This window comes from Chlamydomonas reinhardtii, chromosome 2 (genome assembly GCF_000002595.2).
Source record: "Chlamydomonas reinhardtii strain CC-503 cw92 mt+ chromosome 2, whole genome shotgun sequence".
NCBI lineage: Eukaryota > Viridiplantae > Chlorophyta > Chlorophyceae > Chlamydomonadales > Chlamydomonadaceae > Chlamydomonas > Chlamydomonas reinhardtii.
In genome coordinates this window covers 8691489-8714265 of record NC_057005.1, presented here as the reverse complement: position 1 = coordinate 8714265, position 22777 = coordinate 8691489, and the positions used below count along the sequence as shown (strand labels likewise).

General features: G+C 62.0%; 3 protein-coding genes across 3 annotated transcripts; all 3 read left to right on the top strand.

The window, feature by feature from the left end:
- The first annotated feature begins 367 nt into the window (after positions 1–367).
- Positions 368–12323, top strand: CHLRE_02g142226v5 (uncharacterized protein). Its single transcript, XM_043060144.1, has 30 exons — positions 368–1015; positions 1167–1273; positions 1452–1599; positions 1713–2008; positions 2173–2803; positions 2916–2978; positions 3146–3208; positions 3355–3831; positions 3983–4252; positions 4397–4456; positions 4588–4771; positions 4895–5490; positions 5612–5659; positions 5763–6003; positions 6099–6193; positions 6294–6361; positions 6508–6583; positions 6742–6808; positions 6968–7026; positions 7157–7252; positions 7497–7644; positions 7765–7919; positions 8054–8128; positions 8235–8311; positions 8403–8544; positions 8628–8827; positions 8953–9055; positions 9407–9463; positions 9604–9666; positions 9897–12323. The coding sequence occupies exons 1-30, from the start codon at positions 743–745 to the stop codon at positions 11565–11567; spliced, it is 6609 nt and encodes a 2202-aa protein (XP_042927903.1). The 5' UTR covers positions 368–742; the 3' UTR covers positions 11568–12323.
- Positions 12324–12507: 184 nt separating this feature from the next.
- Positions 12508–15546, top strand: CHLRE_02g142206v5 (uncharacterized protein). The gene is made up of 11 exons (XM_043060143.1): positions 12508–12670; positions 12934–12990; positions 13081–13136; positions 13238–13355; positions 13485–13544; positions 13626–13761; positions 13956–14060; positions 14230–14283; positions 14408–14528; positions 14775–14857; positions 14978–15546. Exons 2-11 carry the CDS (start codon positions 12962–12964, stop codon positions 15122–15124), a joined length of 909 nt encoding a protein of 302 aa, XP_042927902.1. The 5' UTR covers positions 12508–12670; positions 12934–12961; the 3' UTR covers positions 15125–15546.
- A 51-nt stretch (positions 15547–15597) lies between these two features.
- On the top strand, positions 15598–20427 carry CHLRE_02g142186v5 (uncharacterized protein). The gene is made up of 12 exons (XM_001700456.2): positions 15598–16249; positions 16648–16791; positions 16866–16964; positions 17051–17149; positions 17250–17318; positions 17690–17821; positions 17972–18047; positions 18155–18246; positions 18366–18453; positions 18568–18695; positions 18850–18970; positions 19152–20427. Exons 2-12 carry the CDS (start codon positions 16678–16680, stop codon positions 19436–19438), a joined length of 1305 nt encoding a protein of 434 aa, XP_001700508.1. The 5' UTR covers positions 15598–16249; positions 16648–16677; the 3' UTR covers positions 19439–20427.
- The last annotated feature ends 2350 nt before the right edge of the window (positions 20428–22777 follow it).

Below are 22777 nucleotides of genomic sequence, written 5' to 3'. Positions count from 1 at the left end.
TTTGGTGCTCATCCGTGGACGCTGGTCATCTTCCTGCAGGTGCGGTGCGGCTCTGCATCGCGAGCGAGTGTGGCGTTGTGGTGTGTCTGTGTGGTGCTATCGCCTGGCCGGGCGCCCGGAGCGTGAGGAATGCGCATCAGCAAACTTCCAGCCAGCCAGCAACTTGTCGGTACAGTAACTCCGGCGTTCGACCAGCCATGCACTCCTGCTCTGCCGCCGCAAACTGTTTGCTGTCTGCTTGGGGTACGGGCGTCAGCTGCACCCTATGGGACCTCGCCAACCTGCCTGAACCCTGTCCCATCACACATCCATGCGTCGCCTGCTGAGACCATTCCGGCTGCGGACTGGCCCAGACGTCCAGTCGCCCCTTACACTCGGAGCTCGCGTGAGTGACACGTAATTGCAGTCTTACAACCTTAAACGCTTCTCTCTGGCGTGGCCGGTGGGGACAGCTGGGCGGCTGGGGGACTGAGTGGGACTGCTGGGGGACCGCCGGCTGAAAGCCTGCATGCACATCTGCCGTGCAGTGCGGTTGCTTGGGCCAGGGACCGTGGAGAAGGGTTCTACATATTATGTCGATGCGGGCCGTCAAATGAACAAGGACCATAGCACAACGCAAAACGACCAGCGACAAGACTACTAAGTCTTCACTTCGTATTTTCTTTTGCTACCGAAAATAATGCCATATATACTTTCCAAATGTCCATAGTCTTGCGGTGTACCCGGCCACGCACGCCTGGCCATGGTGAACTTCCTGTCTTGCTGCTTCCAGCCAGACACTGAATGTCCTGGTCATACGCACAAAGCTTCAAACTACAAGGTTGTGCTAAACGAAAGACCAGAGGCTGCACCGGAAGCATCGGCCCGCTCTGGCCTGCATCCGCAAGCAAGGACTTCGTTGAATGCAAATCCAGACGGCCTTCTGAGCTGCGATGATGGAGCCCAGAGCGAGGACTTGCTTAGCGGCGCGCGAACGTCAGCGGCGCTGCTGAAGCTGCCCACTGGCGCGCCGCGGGTGAGGGTGGCTGATACATTTTTCTGACTTGTTCTCGGGGACATCAGGGCGTGGGTTGCGAGTGCGGTTAATGCGGCCGTAAGTTCTGGCATTCTCCCAACCCTCCGGCTGTGCCCGTGGGCTGTCCCCGGCCTCCGGCCCCTGCCCACAGTTCTCGGAGCTGTACGCCAAGCTGAGCCACATCCGTGGCTCCTGGCATGCACGCGCCAATGCAGCGATGGGCGTCCTGGCGCGGCAGCTGGGCGCACAGCTGGCCGTGTAAGTAGACGTTGTCGCCTTGGCTGGCTAATTTGATGCTCTTGACTGGCTGTGGCAAGCGCTTTCATTATAACGGTCTGGGCCACCACAGCGGGCGAGCTTGGCTGAGGATGTTTTTATAGTAAAGCCTGGCGTACATAGGCCGGGAGCAACTTGGTGTTATCTGCCAATATGACAGGCTGTGGGCCCTGGCCTCGGACGGCGCGTTCTTCGTGGCGCAAGCGTCCGCCGGTCCCCTCCAAGCTGCGCTACGCCCGGGGGCGGCGCTGCCGGCGGCGCTGGGGGACCGCCAGCACAACAGCTTGCAGCGCGTGCAGGCCACCAAGGTGAAGAATGATGCAGCGACTGCGTGGGACGTAAGGTGGACGTGTCTAGGTGTTGTTCGACATGTTCCCGCATACAGCACTCCTGGAAACACCCAATCCCACCCTCGCACCAGGCGTCCACCACCTACACGTGCATGGACCCGGACTCTCGCCAAGTGGACCTACATGCGGCCTGTCAGGCGCAAGCCATTGCAGCGCGCATGCGCGAAGGCGGCGGCGGTGGTGGCCCCCAGCCGTTCGGGAGACTGCCGTATGACCTGGCGGAGCTAGCGGAGCGGTGCGGCGCGGCCGGCGGGTCAGTCGATGGACCGGAAGGGACGACTGGCTTGGTCGGCGTGACGGACTTTGCGGTGCTACCCCTCATCAGCGGCGGCGAGGTGGTGGGCGCAATGACGCTGGCGCTACACAGGTGCGGGCATGCGCATGCATGTTGGAATGCATGTCGCGCTGCAGCAAGCGCGCACTGGCAGATGTTGAGCACAGGCGGGTTAACGAGGTGTTCTGCATGGGCAATTATGTATGAAGTAGCCTCTCCGGTTGCATTGATTTGTTGATTCCGACCCCGCACGACAGGTCTTGCCTACCGCCCCAGCATCGCGGTGGCCAGCAACGCACCGATGTCAAAGCTGGGCTGCCGGATGGCGGTGCAGCGGTGGATGGCAGCGCTAATAAGCTGTCAGCACAAGCTCCGTCGTCATTGCCGGTGCCGCTACCGCCATCGGAATCTCCAAAGCTCCCTGGGAGCCTCGGCGGCGGCGGCGGTGACGACAGCCGTGTTGGGCTTGGCGGAAGCGGCTCGAAGCGCCGCCTGGTGGTAGCAGCGGCAGCGGGTGCATTTGCTGCCGCTTCTTCAGCGGGTACTGCGGCCGATGCGCGCACCATTCCCTCTTCCTTACCGCTCGCGTGCCCGCCAGGTCCCGGCACGGTTGCGGCCGGGGTGGAGCCGTCTAGCGCCTCGCTCTCGGAGCGCATCCGAAGGTCCTTCTCTCGCACCGACAGAAGCGAGCGTGGCACGGGCGCCGCGTCATTAACACCATCGGCGGTGGCGGCTGTCACGGCTGGGGCTGCGGACATGAAAACGCTTGACTCCGTACCTTGCACGCCACTCCCAGCTTTCTTTTGGCTGCATTCGGCGGCGTGTGTGTACCAGCTAAGCCAGTTGGCTCACTTCTTGGGCTACGGCTTCTTCAGCGACACGGAACAGGTGAGTGTGCGCATGGGCGGGGATGCCTTGGCTATGCTTGCATGCAATCGGCGTTTGGCAGTTGGAGGCTGGGCGTGCTGGCAATCTCCCTTTCCACACACCCTCGCCACAGAGCTCGTTTGTGGCCCAGAGCTGCAGCCTTGTCTCGGGCGTGGCGGCGGCGCCAGATGTGCAGGTGAGGACTAAGTAGTTCAGGGCGGATGTGGAAGTTCACATGTGGTCGATTAGTGGGCAGAGGCAAACACGTACGACCGCCCTCCTCCACCCAAAGAAAACCAGTCTTTTCTCATGAGTGACCCATGTCTGCAAGTCCATGAATTACCAATCCGCCAATCTTACTAGGCGCTGGTGAACTGCCTGATCGGCATGACCAAGGGCATCATCTACCAGCGCTTCAGGCTGCAGGTGCGAAGCGCCGCCTGAGTGCTGTGTATCCGTCCACTCCGGGCACAGGGCAGTGGCAGGGCCCAAGCGATCTCATCGTAGGTACTGTGTTGTTTGGCCATACCCGGGAAGTCATACGCCAACGCCCTTCCACCCGCCCCCTCCAGGCGCACGTGCTGGTGGCGCTCGTGCACAGCAGCGGCACCACTGCCGCCTACTTCAAGCAGCAGCGCCAGCCCCACGCGTCCATTGCCCGTACGCTTGCCGTGCAGCCCAGCGGCGCCGGCGGCATGGGGTCAGCCGGGCCGCACGGCGGCTCAGCGCATGGCGGTGCCCACGTTCCTCTGGCGGGCGTGTCGGCGCACCACCTCGGCGCAGCTGGCGGTGCGGGGGTGGGCGGTATGGCGGGCGTTGGGCTGTACGGCGGCGGCAGCGGTCTGGCGGGCGGGCGCGCACACTCACAACGGGACATGTCGTCCCAGCAGCGACTGTACACGCTGGGCGGCAACCCTGCTGCGACTGCAGCAGCGGCCGCGGCCCAGGCGCTGTATGGCGGAGGTGCTGGAGGCGGAGGAGGCGGTACGGGGGTAGACGGTGTTGTGGGCGACGCGGCGATGGGGCCGGCAATGCAGGCTCTCCTGCAGGTGAGCGGTTGCAACGCTGTCTGGGCAGTATGGCAGCAGGCAGCGCGGTAGCCTTGCATACCGGTATTCCCTGTGTCACCAACTGGCTGGTAGCGCTTGTGCTTTGCGAGTTCGGGCAGGAAGGTGAAGTAAGTCGTGGCCTTCTTCGCAGGCAAACTCCAGCAACGCGTCGGCCGGCGGCGGCGATGGCGGCCCAACCGGTGGCGGTGGTGGAACTAGTGCTGCAGGTACTGCCGGCGGCGCCGTCAATACAGCAGCAACTGCGCCCATCCAGGTCGGAGGCGGCGGCCCGGGAACGGGCGGCGGCGGAGGTCGCGGCGGCGGTGTGAGCGGTGGGCTGTTCAACCTGTCGGCGGCACTGCTGGGTCGCAAGACGCGCAGCCAGAGCCAGCTGCGGAGCGCGAGGAGCGTGCCGCTGCAGGTACTGTCGTAGCTCCTCCGGCTAGCATAGGACCAAGTGTTCGCGTCCTCGTAATAGTCGAAACCTCCTGCTTTGGTGTATCTATCACAAGGCCATTGACGCATTTACATGCTGCACGGCTCGTCGTACATACGCCGTGCTCAGGTTGACGTGCAGGAAGGCGTCATGGGGTATGCCTCTGAGACGTGCGGCACCAGCGTCACGGTGAGACTTCAGCTGCAGCGGCACTGCTGGCCTTTGTCTGAGCTTTGGTGAATTGTTCGAGCGCATGCCCGCTTATTTCGCGTAAAAGGAATGGTTTCATCCATGATTCCATATTCCTCTGCCGCATCCAGGCCACCATCATCTCGCTGTCGCACACGCTGCTGGCGGACGCGCTGGTCGCCACGCCGCCTGTGGGCACCGCCGTGCGAAGCTGCGCCGAGGCACTGGCGCGCGACGCGGCACCCATCCGCGATATTAGCCTGGCCAGCCGCCTGGTGGCGGACGTGCGCCCGGGGCCGGGCGGCCTGCCAGCGGGTGAGAACAGAGGCAGCGGCAGGGCCACTGCATGCGGTACAGCGATGGCATGATGGTTGCTAGTATGGGTGCTACTGTAGAGACAAATCCCGTGCGCCGTTGTCTTCCCATGTGCGGTGACAGACGAGTCGGTCACCAACACCAGTATCTACGGCCTCAATGGCGGCGGTGGTGTTTTCTCTCCATCTACCTCGTTTCTCCGCCGTGGCAGCGCTTGCGGCATGGGCGCTGGCACGGGAGGCGGCGGGCGGCACGCGCCTCTGGGTAGCCTTGTCATCGCCGTCGGGCTTGGCTGTGCCGGTAGCGACAGCGATGGCCTTATAGCCGGGTTTGGAGGCTTCAGCGGCTCCGTACCAGGGCTATCGGGCATCAGCAACAACCGCATATCCCTCGACCGCGGCATCGGGCGGCCCAGCCACGGCAACTACCATCCTTACTTTAACGGCGGCGGCAGCCACTACCAGCAGGCGCAGGCGCCACCGCAGCGCACCAGCGCCGCCAGCACTGGCCTGGGACCTGTCTCGGGCATGCTGCTGGGTCCCATGGGCGGCCACCCCGTCAGCGGCTGCATTGAGGAGAGCGCCGAGGCCAACGTGCAGGCAGGGCCGGGAGGCGGGGCGGCAGGAGCCACAGCAAGGCTGCAGGCGGCTCCGCAGGCGCTGCTGCCGGCCTCAGAGCCCTACATTGCGCTGTACGTGGCCTTCCGCGAGGTGCTGCAGGTGGGTGGTGGGGCGTGGTGGTGGGGCTTGCTTGCTGGGTCGGCATTGGGCCACAGAGCCACGCCGTAAGCGTGGATGCGGTGTGTGATGGCGCCTGATCCAACCAACCCTACCCCGACAGGAGCCGGTGCTGGATAAGTTGCTGGAAGAGACAACACAGATGGTCGAGGTGCGCGTACTTGGAGCGGCGGTCTCTTACTATGCTAGTGTCTTGCTTTGAGGCGTAGGCGGGCGTTGCTAACTTGACGCCTGTGCCCCGTTCCCGCGCACAGCTGGTGGCACCCAGCGTGCAGCAGCGGCTGCTAACTGGGCTTCGGCCTGAGTGGGCGTCCATGCACAGCCGGCTGCTCAACCCCGCCGGCTTTATAGGCGGCCAGTCACTGCTGTCAGTCGCAGGCGGCGGGATGTCGGCAGTCCTCGGGCCTGGCGGCAATGGCACAGGGGGTGGCGGGGTAGCACCGTCGGCAAGCAATTCGCGGCGCGGGCGGCAGCCAAGCAGCCATGACTGGACTGGTGAGTTCGGCCTGGCACGGTACGGTATGCCAGCGCAATGAGCTAGGGACTTGCATGGACGACTGCATGTGTGCTCACCATGCTGTGCTGCGCAGAGGCGCTTGTCACTGGCGAGCTGTGGCCGGCAGGCGGCGGCAGTGGCGCTCTGAGCTTCGCGCTAGAGGAGCCGGCGCCGTTGAGTCACTTGCAGGTGGGGCCGGACGCGGGCATGCGCACCTGAATGTCTATGGGGCAAGGTCGGCGTGTGCACCCTGCTGTAACTTGCGGCGCTGGGCACTGGGTGCACACAGGTGCTGGTCAACTCGTTCCACAGCACGCTCAGCTCCATTCAGGTGGAGCGCGCGCTGGAGGAAGCTGGGTGAGTGGCGGCGGAACGCTGTGGCGGTGACACATAGACATTGTCTTGCGGCCGTAAGGTGTGCTCAGTGCGTAGTTGGTCTGGCGTCCTCAAGTTGCTTTCTACAATTCGCGTGGCAATGCCCCCCCCCCTGGCGGCGTGCACAGCGGCATGGACTCGCCGGTGGCGGCCAACGACATGCGCGGCGTGGAGCTGCTGCAGCAGGTCGGGCGCGGCGGCCAGGTGAGCGGGCGACGGGCCAGGCGACTGCGAGTGCGGGTTACGGCGCGCGGTTACGGGGACCGCGGGCCACCGCTAGTGCAGCCATCGACCGCTGGCCATACCGCTGGCACGTGCCCAATGACCCAATGGATATGCCTCCCCCAAAACCCTGCCAACAGGGCGTTGTGTACCGGGGCCGTATGCACGGTGTGCCGGTGGCAGTCAAGGTCATACCCACCGCCGAGGGTGAGTGAGCAGCCGGGCAGGTTGTAGCTCGTGGGAGTGGCCATCAGCATCGTGCACCTAGTTGGATGTCGTCTAGCGTCATGTGCTGCGGGCTACGGGCGACCCAGACAACCGTGCATCTATTTGCAACATGTTCATTGAGCATGCCCGTCCCCTCAGGCGGTGGTGGTGCAGGGCCTGGGGACCGGGACGTGGCCTACGAGCGCGACAAGCCTGAGGTGTGCAATCGCTGGGTCTGTGGATGTGTGAGTTGGGTATACTTGCATGCCTCGTGTCAGCCATACAGCGTGTCATATAGCGACGGCCCGCACCCCAAGCGCGTTCCACACCCTTCCTGCATGTATCCAGGCGGTGCAGCGGGCAGCTCGGCGGCAGCGGGCGCTGCTGCGTGACGCGCTGGAGGTGGCGGCCACCGCGGCCCTGTCGCACCCCAACCTGGTGCAGGTGGGCGCAACGGGTGGTGGGCATGCATGCAGGAGAGCAAGGCTTTGCAACGCCGCGTTCGAGGTCACAGCATCGTGCACGGGGGCCGGGGCGCGGTGCGCAGGCATGCGCACAACTCAACACAAGCGTTCCCCCATCCCTGCTGTGTGACACCGCCATATTCCCTCACTCCGTCTTGCATGACTGGCTACTCCTAATCCCTAACCTCGTGTTCTGTTTCTTCCCTAACTGCGCAACCCCGCAGCTGCACACCTACTTCACGGACGTGATGGTGGTGGAGTACGAGGGCGACATGCCGGGCCGTTACCGCCTCATGCACGTGGCGGAGTCGGTGCCGGGCGACCCCACCGGCGCCGTCAACCTGGTGCTGGTGCTCGAGTACTGCGACGGAGGTGGGCGGGCCGGGGCGCGGGGGCTCCCATGTTCCCTTCTTGTCGCCGCACAACTCCTAACTCCGTGTACTTCTATCTTACTACGGTACGCGTGTGCCGTACTTCTTTGTGCGCCCGCAGGCAACCTGCGCCAGGCCATGGAGCGTGGCGTGTTCTTCCGTCGCGAACGCTTGCCCTCGCCAGCTCACCTGCCCGCAGCCAGGGCCGAGGCGGCGGGTGCGGGCGGCGCGGCAGCGGCGTTGGCGGCCGCGGCGGAGCTGGCGCCCAACTTCGAGGTGCGCGGCACGCTGCATGGTAATGGGCTGTACGTGTTGTTGTGTGCTTGTAGCTTTGGGCCCGTCAATTCCGCGCCGGCAGCACTGCACTGGGCCGGCCCGCGCACACTTAACCCCACGCTGCGCACGCACAGTTCATCTACCTCACGCTGTTGGAGATTGCGCTGGCCGTACGGCACATGCACTCGCTCCGGCTGGCGCACTGCGACGTAAGTGCTGTGTGTTGAGGTTGCTCCACTGGGCTACCGTTTTGGGATCGCTCGCTCGCCCCTGCCCTATGCTTTATTTGTCCATGCCCTGTTCATTAATTTGCAGTTGAAGCCCAGCAACGTGCTGCTGCGCGCGGCGCCGCATGACCCGCGCGGCTTCACGTGCAAGCTGTCCGACTTCGGGTGAGTGCAGGCGCTAGTACAAAGCTCTGTCACAATACAAGGCAGTGACCACAGTGGTAACGTCCGCTGCGTGTTGTGCTTATCAACGCAGGTGCGTCCAGCTGCTGCGGGAAATGCCGAGCACGCCGGGTGGAGGTGGTGGCGGCGGCACCTCAAGCACCGGTATGATGGCGGCGGGCGGCCCGATGTCGCCCAACATTGTACCAGATGGACAATCACAAGCGCCTTACCTGGTATGTTGGACACTTATGTTGTTGAATAAGTGGGGTGCACCGGATGCAAACGAGCTGAAGTGTTTGCTGGTCATCCGCACCAGGGCCACCAGCAGCACTCGCAGCGGTCGCTGGGTGGTGTGGCGTCGGCGGCCGCTGCCGCGCTGGCGGGTGGCGACGGCTCGTCTCCTGCCCCAGCCCGGCTGGGCTTCATGTCGGGCCACGTGCTGGGCACGCCCAGCCACCTGGCCCCGGAGGCCTTCCTGCCCGGCAACCTGCTGGACGGCGCCGTGGACATCTACAGGTGCGGGCGGGGGCACGGGACTGTGGGAACGCTGTTTGTCACCCAGACTTCTGCATGCCACTGAGGCCCGTGTGCTCCGATTGATGTTGGGTCCCGCCCGCCCCGCCCGATGCCTGGTACCACAGCTTCGGCATGCTGATGTGGGAGGTGCTGGTGGGCATTCCCGCGCTGGCGGGGCTGTCGGCGGCACGAGTGCACTCGTACACCAGCAGGGGGCTGCGGCCGCAGGTGCGCATGGGCGGGTCGAGTGTGGACGGTGGGGTTCGGGGTTGTACATACCAGCCCGATATAAACCACACCCACTAAAACGAGCGGAGCACAGGCAGGGGCGTTACGTATGGGATGGGGGCCGAGGCCTCGTGGAGTGGCAGGGCGAGCGGCGCCAGCGATAATTGTCGCCGGCCGGGGTCGGTGGGGTTGCAGATACCAGCCCAAACTAAACCGAAACCAATGCAATGGATATAAGGGGTGCTGTAGACGATGGTCTTGTTGCAATATCCCAGCACCGCCCATGATACCCTTCTTGCAACTCTACTCAGCCCTAGCGACTGCCCCACCTGTCTTCTCCATGCGGCACAGTTTCCGCCCAACACGCCTGACCACTACCGAAACCTGGCACATCTATGCTGGGCTCAGGTGAGTTGGTGTGGATGCGGGATCTTGAGGCGTGACCATACCGCTTGATCTATAGGAGTATGTCTGCAAGCGGTGTTACCAGGTGGTCTCTGAGGTTGCATTGCAGGTTGCGCAAATTACATCGCCTGAACCGCATGTAGGACTCACGCAAGCGACCTACCGCGTCAGCATTGGTGATGGCTCTGCACAAAGCCTTGATGCAGGTGCGTACGTGCACGTTGCTGGTACACGCATGGGGTAATGGGGCGCGGCATGCGGGCTGTCACCGCCTTCACTTGGTGTGGGTCAGTCATGCATACACTTTGAGAAGGTTTGAATGCGCTGTATCCATGCACGCAAACTCGATGGGAGATCGCTCCTGACGCAACTTCTCGACCCGTGCATTCTGCTCTCATTAATAGGATTGCCTTCCTGCTACCTTCCCATGGCGCAGGTCTCCCCTGGGGCGGCTCTCGAGGTGCGCTCCATGGTCACCGAGCAGCCCGTGCCCCTGCAGCAGCCGCAACCGGCAACGGCTGCAGCACAACTGCACCAGCAAGGCGGCGGCGGCGGCGGCGGCGGCGGCTGGAGCGGCCTGAGCTCGCACGGGATGGGGCCCGCTGGCGGCTGTGGCGGCAGCGGGCGTGCTGCTGCCGCTGTGGCACATCACTCGTTCTCTCATCACCCACATCCCTTCGGGCGCCTTCCAACAAGCCCCGACGTAGTTTCTGCCATAGCGAGCGAGGGCGTTGGGAGCCGGAGTCGCGCGCTGCACCGGCCATCTAGCTTGGGCCGTGGCGCCGCCAGTTCAGCCTTCAGCGCCGCAGCAGCCGTCGCTGCGCATGACAGCGCGGCCGCAGCAGCGGGGGCCGCGGCGACAGTGGCCTACAGCCATCACGCTCCACCTGCAGCGGCAGCGCCAGCGGCTGCCGGGAGCCCGGTGTCGCCTGGCGGCGCGCGGACGGGCACATCAGCAGTCAACCTAATCTCCCGGCGCCACAGCATAGGCGAGCGCCGCCGCTCGCAGGCCGCGTACACTTACGGCGGCAATGGCGGCGTTGGTGGTGGTGGGGTTACTGGCGGCAGCGGCGGTGGCGGCACGACCAGTTCCGGCGGTGGCGGCGGGGGAGGAGCCACGCCGTCGATTCCTGCTACACTGTCGTTACTTCCGGGCCGCGGCGCAAGCGCCAGCGGCAGCTCCCCTCTGCTGCTGCAGCTGGCCCAGTCCCGGATGAGCAGATCGTCCAGGACACGCGATGCTCTGGTGGGCGCCAGCAACGGCACGTGGGGCTCGAACCTGGGCTCAGGGACAGGGGCGGGCTCGATGCCCACAGCGGGTGCCGGCGCTGACGCAGGGGCAGTGTCCATGGAAAGGATGGCGGCCGGGGTTGGCGCCTGCGGCGGCGGTGGCGGCAGTGGTGGACGCAGCGGTGGCGGCCCTCTGCTGTCCGCTATGTCATCGCCTTCATCTCCTGGCGGGAGCGCTGGAGTGGTCGCTGCTGTGGCACAGCTGCAAATGCAGCCACATGGGTCCATTTCGTTCGGCGGCAGCGGAGGCGCCACGGCCGCTGCCGCCGCTGGAGGCCTACTTAGCACACTGCACAGCGGCATCCACAGCGGTCACGTAACTGAGGTGTGCTTGGCCACTGCAGCGGATATGGTCGACGTTGCCGCCGTGAGCGACGCAACAGCAGCAGCAGCAGCAGCAGCTGCAGGGGCGGCGGCGACTTTACCGGCACAGGGCGCGTACGGTTCGCTCGGAGTAGGCGTGCGGGTATCAACTGAAGAGCTTACTGGATACCCGTACTCTAATACACGCATGGGCATTGGTGCCGATGCGCAGCGACGGGCTGCGGCAGCGGCTGTCCCCGCAGATATTGAGGTCGTGACCACAGCCGAGTCTAACGCCTCCTACTACAGCACTTCCAATAACACGCTTGGCCTCGCCGCCGCTGACGCCTGCCCTCCTGCTTCTGGCGCCGCCCTGGCGAGCGGAGGGGGTGGTGCGGCGGCCGGGGCCAGCCTGCTGGGCGTGGGCGGCGGTAGCAGTCCGCTGGTGACCACTGATGGTGTCAGCACCTCGCGCCTGGCTGACCTGCTGCTTGGCGGCGGCGCGCAGCCGTAATACCGTGTCTGACAACTACCCTCGGGTGATACGCATGCTTTTGACTCTGTGGAACTGCAAATAGATCGAGCTGTCGCTGTACAAGGCCACGCGGGGTGGAGTATGATCTCCTGTATGAGCGGACTCCGAGCACGGATGGCACCGGGGTGCGCGGCGTGATGCGTGAAAGCTTGGCAAGTGATGGGCAGTTACATTCATGGTGTTGGCAGCGGCACAGGTGACCCTGGGAAGATGGCCAAACAATGAATGACTATTGTTCTGTGTATACATTCCACATAAGCCTAGTAGCCATGTTACCCCGTGATGTTAAACTGAAGGAAGAGACTCGTGGAAGAGACTGTGCCGTGTGCTTTCGGGTGAAAACGATGGGGCAGGGTAAGGGGCAGGTTGGCGTAATCCCGTAGTGTGCAGCGCATTCCCAGACCCCAACAATCGATTTGCAATGTCAAGGCAAGATGGCGCGGCTGGTATAACGCCGGAGCTACTGTGCCGAGACATCGCTGACTTGCTGGTGCGCCTTTGGGTGGGGGCCTGTGACAACTTGGTATTCAGAGAAGATGGCCGGTGACGAACCACTGCAATTGCCGTAACCCTTTGCGCCGGCTGCTAGAAATACGTGTAAGGGCACAAATGTCCCCTGCTTGCTGGTGTACGTATGCGCGATCCGTAGGCTGCGGCGAAACGCCGTGGGACGCTGGGCGGAGTCGGGCGCCGTGACTCGGGTACATAAAGCTGATGCATCCCTGCCTGCCTAATCAGCCTGCAGCGGCATCTCGGACTCCCGTCTGCAAGGGTCGAACCCTGATCTGTGGTGTCGTTCCGAACATCTGGGCACGGCGCCATGGCCACAATGCAGGGCCCTCGAAGGCACGTTGCTGGCATATTGCAATGGGGCACCGCATCCGCTGGCAAGCTGCACGTGTTCTTGCAGCAATCCAAACGCAAAGGCTTGTTATATACTACTTTAAACTGCACGCCCTCACCACATTATTCACGACTATTATACTTGAGGCTCGAGTTCGGCTGCTGCGGGCGTGTTTTCCTTGGCTGGACATCTGGAGGCGCCGATTTCAGTTCCTGCTGCATTCTCGAACCCACTGCAGGTAGAGCTGCATAGAGCATGCGCCTTGGCGCGCAGCACAGATTGAGCGTTGAGCAGTCCGGGACACCAGTCTCCCAAAAGTCCCTTCACAGTATGGCACTACACATGTTAGATTCTCGGTAGTAAATGTCGGAGGCGCTGGATCGTGCAAACTGGTCTCGTTGATTGTTCTAGCGCGTTGCAGCTTTCGCCAGTTTCATTGTTTATGCATGAATGAACACGACGTTTCATGCGTTTATTGTGCTGTGTTTATGCATTCCACAGGCCGAGCGTTTCGAGCTCCAAACACAACATGCTGTCGACGAAGCCTTCTATCGCCAGGTGCAGGGCTGGCGAGGTTGCTCTTAATTGCAGCGTTTCGTAGACACTGGCAGGGGGACTCACTTGCGCTCCAATGTCGCTCAAATCCAGGACCAGCGTGATGGCCCGGAGCCCAGCGCCTGTTCGCCTGGTGGCGGGCTCGCGAGGTAAGCCCTGGTGGCATGTAAGAGGCAGTAATGAAGGGGCTGGGCATTCTACTGAGTATCTGCTCCCGGCTGAGCCTTCCCCGCCTTCCCCCCACCTCCAGTCACCTGCAGCGCCGCCTCCACACCCACTGCCTGGGACAGCTGGTCGTCCTATATCTCCAAGCACCGGGCCGACTCGGCTTCAGCACCCGTGACCAAGGCTGAAAAGGATTACGGCCGGTGGGTGGGCGTCTTGATCCTGACTAGAGCGGTTTGTGGGGCTGTAAGTGTACATGTGGCGCCCCCGCCACGATGCGTTTGCCTGACCCCGCTGCAAACGCACCTGGCAATCTTCACAATCTGCAACAGTGACATTGCGGCGGCCATCAAGTCTACCGCTGGTGCTTTTAAGCCGAAGTACACCTCAAGGTGGGTGGAAGTGCTTTGTGTACCGTGCCATGACCAGCGTTGCCTGGCACCGTCAAACATGCGTATGCTGTGTACCCGTAGCTCGGCTGGCAGCGGTGGCAGCGGCCACTCCGGAATCGCGGACTTCAAGCTGAGCCACGTGGGCAACGTGAACCTGGCCGAGCTGCGCGACCTGCATGAGCGCCTGGAGGCCATCGCCTGCGTGCAGCTCAAGCAGGTGCGGAGCGTGGCTTTGTAAGCAGCGGTTGGTGTGTTTCGGTGTCTTCGTGGACTGCATGGTAGGTATGAAGGAGCGGCCGTTTGGGCGTTTTAGTGCATGTGGAATTAGAAGGAGGAGTACGCCCAGGAGGTAAGGAAGAAGTCGAAGGGATAAGGATTTCCGGTGTGGCACCACCACATGGCACACGGCAGGCACTGGGCAAGCCTGAGTCTGCGGAGCTGGACGCCGCCTCCATCTCCTTCACCACCACCGACGTGGACGCGGCGCTGTGCGTGTCGGGTGTCACGCTGCAGCAGGTAGGCAGGGATGTCTGGGTTGGCGTCGTAAGCACATGCCCAGCCTTCGGCCGCAAATCCTTAACGGTGCCCGTGACTTGTCTTCATAGAACTGCATAGGTCGTGCATTCGTTCCGTTGCGCGGGCACTTTTGCACTACGCGTATTGTACTGTCCTGCGACCGATGCAGGGTCTGGATAAGACGGCGCTGATTGCGTTCGTGGCCACCGAGACCGAGCGCCAGGTGCAGTCGTGGCAGCGGTGGCAGCAATAGGGGACGGGGCCCTGATTGCTCACGTAACCCGTTCAGGTGGCGCCCATTTGTGGCTCAGCAGCCAAGTACCCCCAAACCCGCCGCTCCTGTGCAGGCCTCCTGGTCGCGGCTGGAGGGCCTCATCCTGCACTGGGGCGCGACCGACTCCGCGGGCGGCGCCTGGGGACTGCCGCCGCAGGGCTGGGCCGCCTCGCCCAACAAGGTCACTGACGCGGGTGAGCGCAAGGTTGGAGCGGAAGCCCGAGTGTATGTGGTCATGGTTGTGGTCCGGGAGTGGTTTGTTGATGAGGCGCGCAGTGACCAGAGCCCACATAGGCTGGATGGGTCTGCGCGGTTTTTAGATGGGTGCCGACGATTGCCTGTCAGAAGGCGCGCACCAGATGATGGTGCCGAAGTCCAGTGTTGCATGCCGTCACGCTCCGAGCTCGGGCCTGCTCGCTGTGGTCTGCTGTGGTCCGCAGGCGGTGCCTGGCAGTGCGGCTTTGAGAAGCAGAATGTCAGCGGTCCTGAGGGGAACGCCGCAGTCTACGTGCTGCTGCTGCAGGTGAGGTGGTGAACAGGGTGTGATCATCTTGAAGCGGGAAACCCTGGCAGGTCATACTTTGATTACGGGTCCATGTCCTACTCAGACGCTGGGCACTGTTGTTTCGTATTACCGCCGCAGGTACCGTTGCGCGGCATCCTCAAGTCGGGCGGCCTGGTGTACGTGCTCAAGGCCACGGCCGGCCAGAACACGCGCTGGCTCAAGGACGAGGCCACCAAGAAGGACTTCTTCCTGGACACCACCCGACTGCCTGTCATCAAAGTCTAGGTTCAAATGCTCTGCACCGGGCTTATTGCTTGTAGGCAGGCAGCTGAGGCAGTTCAAGGCTGCAAGTGTCTGGCTAAAACGGTGTGTGGCAGAGCGACTGTAGGCTAAGGGCATTCTTCGTTTGTGTTATTAGACCGTGTGGCACTTGGGTCCACGATGGTTGAAATCATAGGTCCAGGTTGTGAGTAACCGACGTATGACCACCTACACAGTGCACGGCACATGTGTAGGTTTCCTTTCAGGTAACATTGATTGTCGACAAGCAGTCATGATAGTTGGCAAGCGTGGCATTGGATATGCCGACGCAGTACATGTGGGGCTCCGAGCGCGCCATGCGGCGCCATGTTACCGGCAACAGAACGCTCTTGACTCCTGTCTTGCTCTGTCCATGGCCGTCACCTTGCATGTAACTTCTTTCGCTACCTAGCCCCGTTGTGCAGGAGTTGACGCCAGTTGAGGCTAGGACCCTCTATCGGTCCCAAGATCGGGCCCCTGGGCGCCCTGCTGTGTCAGTACAAACCGCACGGCCGCTCCCAGCAAAACTCCCCCAAAACTCCACGTTCCCAAGCAAACTCCCCAGTACGGGCAGAATTCCCTTAACACGCCAGGATGGGGGCTGCGCCGAGGACGCCGAGGTGGCAATTTGGGTGCCTGCCTGATGGCCACGCGTGTGGTCCACGTCAACTGAATAATTTATGCACTCTACCTTTCGTCGTCTATATACAGCCTGCCATTGCAAACCTGTTGCAAACCTTCCGCGGGGTGGACAGTATTGAACCCAGCAGAGGTCGGCATGGGCCTCGGGTCCTTCGGGGCCCCCCGATGTACCCGCAACCGAAATCGAAAATAGCCAACCGCTGCTGGTCCTTACACTACCGAAATCACTCCAGACGGCTTCAGAAACCACGATGGGGCCCCCAAAACCGGCCCAAAACATGATTGACTGGCTCTTGGTTTACCTGAAATGCCCCCAAAACCCCTTGAAAATGTCGCAATTTGAAGTGCAATCTGAAAATTTTCTTTGGGGCTGCCGCCCCCGGGCCGGCTTGCGCGGAACAGAAGGGGATTGCGAGGATTTGTGGCTGCCTGCCACAGAGCAGCTGTCCGGCATGTGCTGTTGGACACGTAAGACGAATGCAAGCCTTGCACACAAAAAAACCCTTGTAAAATGCTGCAATTTGAGGACCGATATGCGAAATTTTCTCCGGGGGCTCCCGCCCCCGGACCCCGGCTGGGGGGACACCCCCCAGACCCCCCGGTTGGGGTTTACCGAAATCGGTCTGGGACCCGCAGCAGAAAAAACGCGTTTGCCGACCTCTGGAACCCAGGCCACGGGGCGATGCACCATGATCTCCCAGCATCCTAGCTTTTAACCGTATTCATAGAGCGATTAGGTGATGATGGCCGAGGCGCCTAGCCCTGCCGGAATGGGGCTTGGATCCACGCGATCCAAGGAAGTGATTCACGCTTCAAGCTGCCTGAGATGTATAGTTTCTACGTCACCCCGTCTTTAATTACACTAGCAACCTCAACACTGCTTTGACACACCTACGATGGCCACTTTGTCTGTTCAGCGACAGCGTTGTGTTGCACCAGGCGCGCGCGCACGCGCTCCCGCCCGTCGCCTAGTCCGCCTTTATGCCAGCAGCGACCAGGCCATCATTAAGGCAAGTGCAATGTCCTTTGTGGTCGACGTTACAGCAGACTTTGAAGCGATGATGAATGTCTTTGCTCCGCGCAGGTTCTGGGCGTTGGCGGTGGTGGCTCCAATGCCGTCAACAACATGGTCAATAGCGACGTGCAGGGCGTGGAGTTCTGGATTGCCAACACCGACGCTCAGGTGCGTTGATATTTTAAACATGTTTGAGCGTGACAATGAGCGGCACTTCGAGTAAACATAGCAACTGACTTCAATGTATTTGACAGGCCTTGGCAACGTCTCCCGTTAACGGCAAGTGCAAGGTGCAAATTGGAGGCAAGCTTACCCGCGGTCTCGGCGCCGGAGGCAACCCTGAGATCGGCGCTGTGAGTTTAACATGACAATGCAGACAATACTGTTCATGAACTAGTGCACACAGATGCCAGACATCCGTCGGTGACAGCTCCTTGCCCATGTGAACCGCAGAAAGCTGCTGAAGAGAGCCGGGACTCCATCGCCGCGGCACTGCAAGATACTGACATGGTATTCGTGACGGTGAGCGCTCGGAGGCCGTATATTGGAAGCCATCTGCAGCCGCTGTCCAAACGGCCTTGGCCAAACGGGTACCGCACAACACTGGGACCATCCATGTCCCACTCACGTGTCCAACCCGGCGAAAACCCAACCCAGTATTGCGTACTAGGCCTCACCACATTGATTGTAAGCGACACAGGCACCTCTAAAATGACCCGCCATGCACTAACAGCTACGGACTTGTTCAGTTGTGTCCTTGGGGTACAATTTGTATGCTTAAGTGGCATGAAAGTGAACGCTCTCACTCAACAGGGTGGTGCCCTCTTGCCCCCAACCATCCAATCAACTCTCCTCTTAACTGCCCCTTCTTCCGTGCCTTGCTATGCATGCAGGCCGGAATGGGCGGCGGCACGGGCAGTGGCGCCGCGCCCGTCGTGGCGCAGGTGGCGCGTGAATTGGGCATCCTAACAGTTGGCATCGTCACCACCCCCTTCACCTTCGAGGGCCGCCAGCGCGCGCAGCAGGTGATCAAGGGCTCTAGGGCTCAGCCCGAGGGCCACCGCATGGTTCCGGGTGTGCGGGGCTTTGTTGCTTGTTCGGTCTGGTTCAACCTGCCATCCATGCGTCTGCTGATGTGCTGATTTGTACCACCCTCCATCACAATGCCCCCAAAGGCTCGCTCTGCTTTAGCCAACTTGCGTGCAGCGGTTGACACGCTCATTGTCATCCCGAACGACCGGCTGCTGTCGGGTGAGTGCTGCAAAGGCTTGGGAATCAGGGGGCATGAACCATGCATACAGTCGCTCCATTGTGCGCGCTCTTTTTTGTTATCCTCTGCGTGCTGCGCGTGCATGCAGCCATGGACTCCAACGTGCCTATCAAGGACGCCTTCAAAATTGCCGATGACGTACTGCGGCAGGGCGTAAAGGGCATCAGCGAAATTATCACAGTAAGCTGGCGGCAGGCATTGCACCCACCTATGCCTGACGCAAATGCCACCTCGCTCCAGCACGCTAATGCACGGCAATCTCACCACTGCCGCGGACACCTAACCACGCTTACCCCCAGGTGCCCGGCCTAGTCAACGTGGACTTCGCGGACGTTCGTGCCATCATGGCGGGCGCCGGTAGCTCGCTCATGGGGCAGGGCTATGGATGTGAGTGGCACCTGGGGCTAGGCGTTGCGCATTGCCAACCACGATATGCACTTCTGGAACACGGCAAGTAGCCGCACCTCTGACCCTAGCCCCCCTTTCCCTCGCCTGATGCAGCCGGTCCGCGGCGTGCCTCTGACGCCGCGCTGCGCGCCATCAGCTCGCCGCTGCTGGAGGTGGGCATTGAGCGCGCCACTGGCGTGGTGTGGAACATCACCGGTCCGCCAAACATGACCCTGCACGAGGTGCGGGGCACAGGATACTGGGAACCAGGGAGGGGGCCAAGCAGGCGAGATGCCAGTGGTGTTGCATCCAGAAATGGCATTGGCAGAGAAGTCCGCACATCGGTCTAGATGCTCTTCTGCGCACGCCAATGGGATACGCTCTCTTGACCCCCAGGTGAACGAGGCGGCCGAAATTATCTACGATATGGTGGACCCCAACGCCAACCTTATCTTTGGAGCCGTGGTGGACTCTACCCTGCCCGACGACACGGTGTCCATCACCATCATTGCCACAGGTGTGATGGGTGTAAGGGAAGCCGGGCTTGCTCGGTGGAGTGGGCAGGCTGGAGTATCACCAAAAGGCGCTGCTGTGCTAGCTATGGGGGCAGTTTTCGGTGCCCAATCCCCTGGATCCATTGCTTTGCCTTTGAACGGGACTATTTGGCTTGGTATGAGCCGGCCCATTCACATTCACAGGCTTCGGCCACGTGGAGCCCGAGCTTGGGGCACTGGCGGACCGTGGCAGCCGCGCTGCTGCCGCCGCCAGCCCGCGCGTCGCGGCGGCAGCGAACGCCGCCGCAGCAGCTGCAGCTGCCGCCAGCGAGGCTGATGGCCAGCTGCCGCGAGTGCTGGGCGGCGGCCCAGTCCGCAGTGCCATGGTGCCGCCCGTCACCACAGCAGCACCCGAGACGCCGGGTGGCGCGTCTTCCTCTGGTGTGGAGATTCCGGCCTTCCTGCGCCGGCGCCGGGTGCAGGGCAAGTAAAGATGTTGCATTCAAGTGTGGCCTTGTGTGCCCACAGCATGAAACCCAATCGTATTGGAACTCAACACCGTAGGTGCTTTAAGCGGTGGCAAGTGCAGACCAGACTGGCTGTGTCATCGACGATGCTTTAGAAACGCGAAACAGAGACGCCGTAGAGGCTAAGGGTATGGACTAGGGTATGGACCGAGCACACAACAATGCGGTTGGTGTGCATTCATGATGCTCGGCAAGTTCGGCACAATTACTTACTCCTGCTGAAGCGTACCGTATGTTTGTGACTGTTGGTTTACGTGTGCATGTGCGTCGGGCATATCCATTGCCACGCTTGCCGACAATCATGACTGCTTGTCGACAATCAATGTTACCTGAAAGGAAACCTACACATGTGCCGTGCACTGTGTAGGTGGTCATACGTCGGTTACTCACGAACTGGACCTATGATTTCAACCATCGTGAACCCAAGTGCCACACGGTCTAATAACACAAACGAAGAATGCCCTAAGCCTACAGTCGCTCTGCCACACACTGCTGCAGCCAGACACTTGCAGCCTTGAACTGTCTCAGCTGCCTGCCTACAAGCAACAAGCCCGGTGCAGAGCGTTTGAAGCTAGACTTTGATGACAGGCCGTCGGGTGGTGTCCAGGAAGAAGTCCTTCTTGGTGGCCTCGTCCTTGAGCCAGCGCGTGTTCTGGCCGGCCGTGGCCTTGAGCACGTTCCGTACTGCGCGTAATTACATAATTATGGAAGGCTCTGAGCCTGAGGGTGGATGGACAAGGTTCCAGTCGTTCCATGGATGGTTGCGGCGGACAGCTGCGGAGCGCGGACAGCTGTGACTTGTGAGCGTGTGCGTGTTGGACCCAACCGCGGGCGCGTGCATCTCGCCGGCAATGGTAGGGGCAACTGCTGGGGGGGGCAGGGTTATGATGGCAGGGATTCGGGCCGAATCGGGCTGTACCGTATGCTGAAGGGCCATGTAAGGACTGTGTTCGAACGAGTTGTACGTGCGTTCATGTGTGGCCCCATCAACTGGCAAAACCCATGGGAGCGCGTCCATGAAATAACTGCGCTTGGTTAGTCTTCTAAGTGAGCCGCCCCCGACACCGGGATTGGCTACGTTACCCGCCCACCAGCAAGGACCGCACACCCGCACACCCCACCAGCCCGGGTCGCGCGAAAGCTCACACCAACAGAAACACAAGCAAGTACAACAAACCCCCACACACGTGCACTCAGGCAACCCAAACACCCCCCTGATAGTGCGGTGCCTGGGCTGGACGTCCAGAGGTCCGCGGATCGGTAGGGGGCGCCGAGGCGCGGCGGGCTCCACGGGAGCGGTCACGGTCGCATGATAGTGCCAGCGCGCCGGCGAGGCAGTGCGACCGCGTGGGGGCTGGCAGGTTGTTGGATGAAATACCGCCGTGTAACTTCGTTGAGGGTGCCAGGCGGGGGAGGGGCCGCAGGGGGGCCGGCATGTGCAGCACCGGCAGGGGGCGGGCCGGCGTTGTTGTAGGCAGTGCGTGCCGCGGTGAGGGCAACACGGTCGCGGTAGTACAGGTGAGGGAAGTGAGCCAGTAGTTCAGCGTATTTGTCGTCCAGGCGTTTGCGCGCGTAGCCACAGTCAAGGAGTGCGCGCATGAGGCGCGCCATTTCCAGGCAAAAGTTGTCGTAGTCAAGGATGATGCGCCGGAGGCGATGGAATTGGCCGGTGAGGATGTTGCGCTTGGCGGCCTCATGTGTGTGTGTGTGTGTGTGTGTGTGTGTGTGTGTGTGTGTGTGTGTGTGTGTGTGTGTGTGTGTGTGTGTGTGTGTGTTAAAAAACGAAACGTGTGTGTGGGTGTGTGGGTGTGGGTGTGTGTGGGTGTGTGGGTGTGTGGGTGTGGTGTGTGGGTGGGTGTGTGGGTGTGTGTGTGGGTGTGTGTGGGACAACGGTTTCCACGGTTATTCTGCCAGATCACGTGAAGCGTGTACCTGGTATAACCAACAACAGGGCTCTCAATCGAGGGCTGCCGTGACCTGGCGTTTCCCCGGCAGAGCGCAAACAGCTCTGGAGTCCACAGGGTAACGCACTCCGACACTTCACCGCGCCAGTAATCCTTGCGGAATTACTACCGGTGTAACACCTCAGACCCAGCGGGCGAGCTACCTCTTAAAGACCAGGCGGGCAGAAAACAAAAACAGCAAACATACCAAGACACGCAGCACGCGACAGCACGCGATAGCATGACCACAGTGGCTGCGGGGCTGAGTCCTACGACCCCGCAGCCTGCACGACCTCAACCGCAACCTAGCCAGCTCTCGACGCTAGGGCAGACTGTGCCTCAAGGCAGCCACGAACGCGTCTGGCCACTAGGCCGGTGCAGGCCGTAAGGCCCGGGGTGCTGCAGCACCCAATACACCCTCTCAGGCCAAAAGCCCCGCAAACCTGGCCCTCCTCCCACGCACGGGCGTAAAACAAAAAACCCTTCGCCTGCCCACTAAGCTCCCCCGCTGACCCTCTCATATGCCACTGCTTCAGTGGCTCATGTTAGTGCTCACGCGCTTCTCCTAGCTAAGGGCTGATCCTTTCAAGCCTCCAGCTCCATAGCTTGCGGCAACGCGCACAGCATTTCACCGTTCACCACCGCCAGGATGGGTGAGTGGCGTCAATACCATCCCAGCCCTTTTGGGGCACTCCGAGCTGCGCGAACTGCATCAGCCGCGACCAGAAATTCGCGACTGCGCGAGCGCACGCAAGCTCGACGGGGTTGACGCCTGGCTGCAGCGGCGTCAGCTGTGTGGGCGGCGGGATCTCGCCAAGATCGGGTTCCGCTTCCACTGCACCTGCCACCGCAGCCTCGGGAGCTGCTGCCGCCGCCGTCTGAATTCCCCGGGCCGCTTCGGCGCGCGTCATCCCGCGCAGCCGCACCCGGCCATGTTCTGTGGCGGCCAGCGCCGCCATCACCACCACGTCCCAAACACACTGCTGAAAACCCGGCGGCGCCTGGACCAGCCACAGCTGGGCTTGGCTGATGGGAGCCGGACCGGGGTTGTGTGCGTTGATCTGCGCCATCACGGCCTTCGCCACCGCGCAATCCTAGAAGTAGTGCTGCCCTGGCGTGGGCGCGGCGGCGGCGTGTGCCCCCGCCACGGCGCCCCCATTGCCGTGCTGCCCACAGCCGCATGGCTCACGGCGAGCCAACGGCATACGCGAACTTCCCGGCAGCGGCACTGCGTCGATGGCCATCCGCACAGCGTCTCAAAGTGTCGTCGTTCCCAGCGTACCTCCTGCCAAAGGCGCGCCAGGGTGTCCCTAATGGCGCAAGCGTTGCAGCCGCAGCTGCTGACAGGTCCTCCCTGTGC

What these genes read in the sequence shown, in the direction of transcription:
- CHLRE_02g142226v5 (XM_043060144.1), top strand. Translation starts at nt 743, where the DNA reads ATGGTGAACTTCCTGTCTTGCTGCTTCCAGCCAGACACTGAATGTCCT. An exon ending in CGTGCGGCACCAGCGTCACG is followed by an intron (nt 4,457 to 4,587) that starts GTGAGACTTCAG and finishes TGCCGCATCCAG; the next exon opens with GCCACCATCATCTCGCTGTC. An exon ending in ACGAGCGCGACAAGCCTGAG is followed by an intron (nt 7,027 to 7,156) that starts GTGTGCAATCGC and finishes GCATGTATCCAG; the next exon opens with GCGGTGCAGCGGGCAGCTCG.
- CHLRE_02g142206v5 (XM_043060143.1), top strand. Translation starts at nt 12,962, where the DNA reads ATGCTGTCGACGAAGCCTTCTATCGCCAG. An exon ending in ACGAAGCCTTCTATCGCCAG is followed by an intron (nt 12,991 to 13,080) that starts GTGCAGGGCTGG and finishes GCTCAAATCCAG; the next exon opens with GACCAGCGTGATGGCCCGGA. An exon ending in CGGGTGTCACGCTGCAGCAG is followed by an intron (nt 14,061 to 14,229) that starts GTAGGCAGGGAT and finishes CGACCGATGCAG; the next exon opens with GGTCTGGATAAGACGGCGCT.
- CHLRE_02g142186v5 (XM_001700456.2), top strand. Translation starts at nt 16,678, where the DNA reads ATGGCCACTTTGTCTGTTCAGCGACAGCGTTGTGTTGCACCAGGCGCG. An exon ending in GCCGCCAGCGCGCGCAGCAG is followed by an intron (nt 17,822 to 17,971) that starts GTGATCAAGGGC and finishes ATGCCCCCAAAG; the next exon opens with GCTCGCTCTGCTTTAGCCAA. An exon ending in GAACGACCGGCTGCTGTCGG is followed by an intron (nt 18,048 to 18,154) that starts GTGAGTGCTGCA and finishes GCGTGCATGCAG; the next exon opens with CCATGGACTCCAACGTGCCT.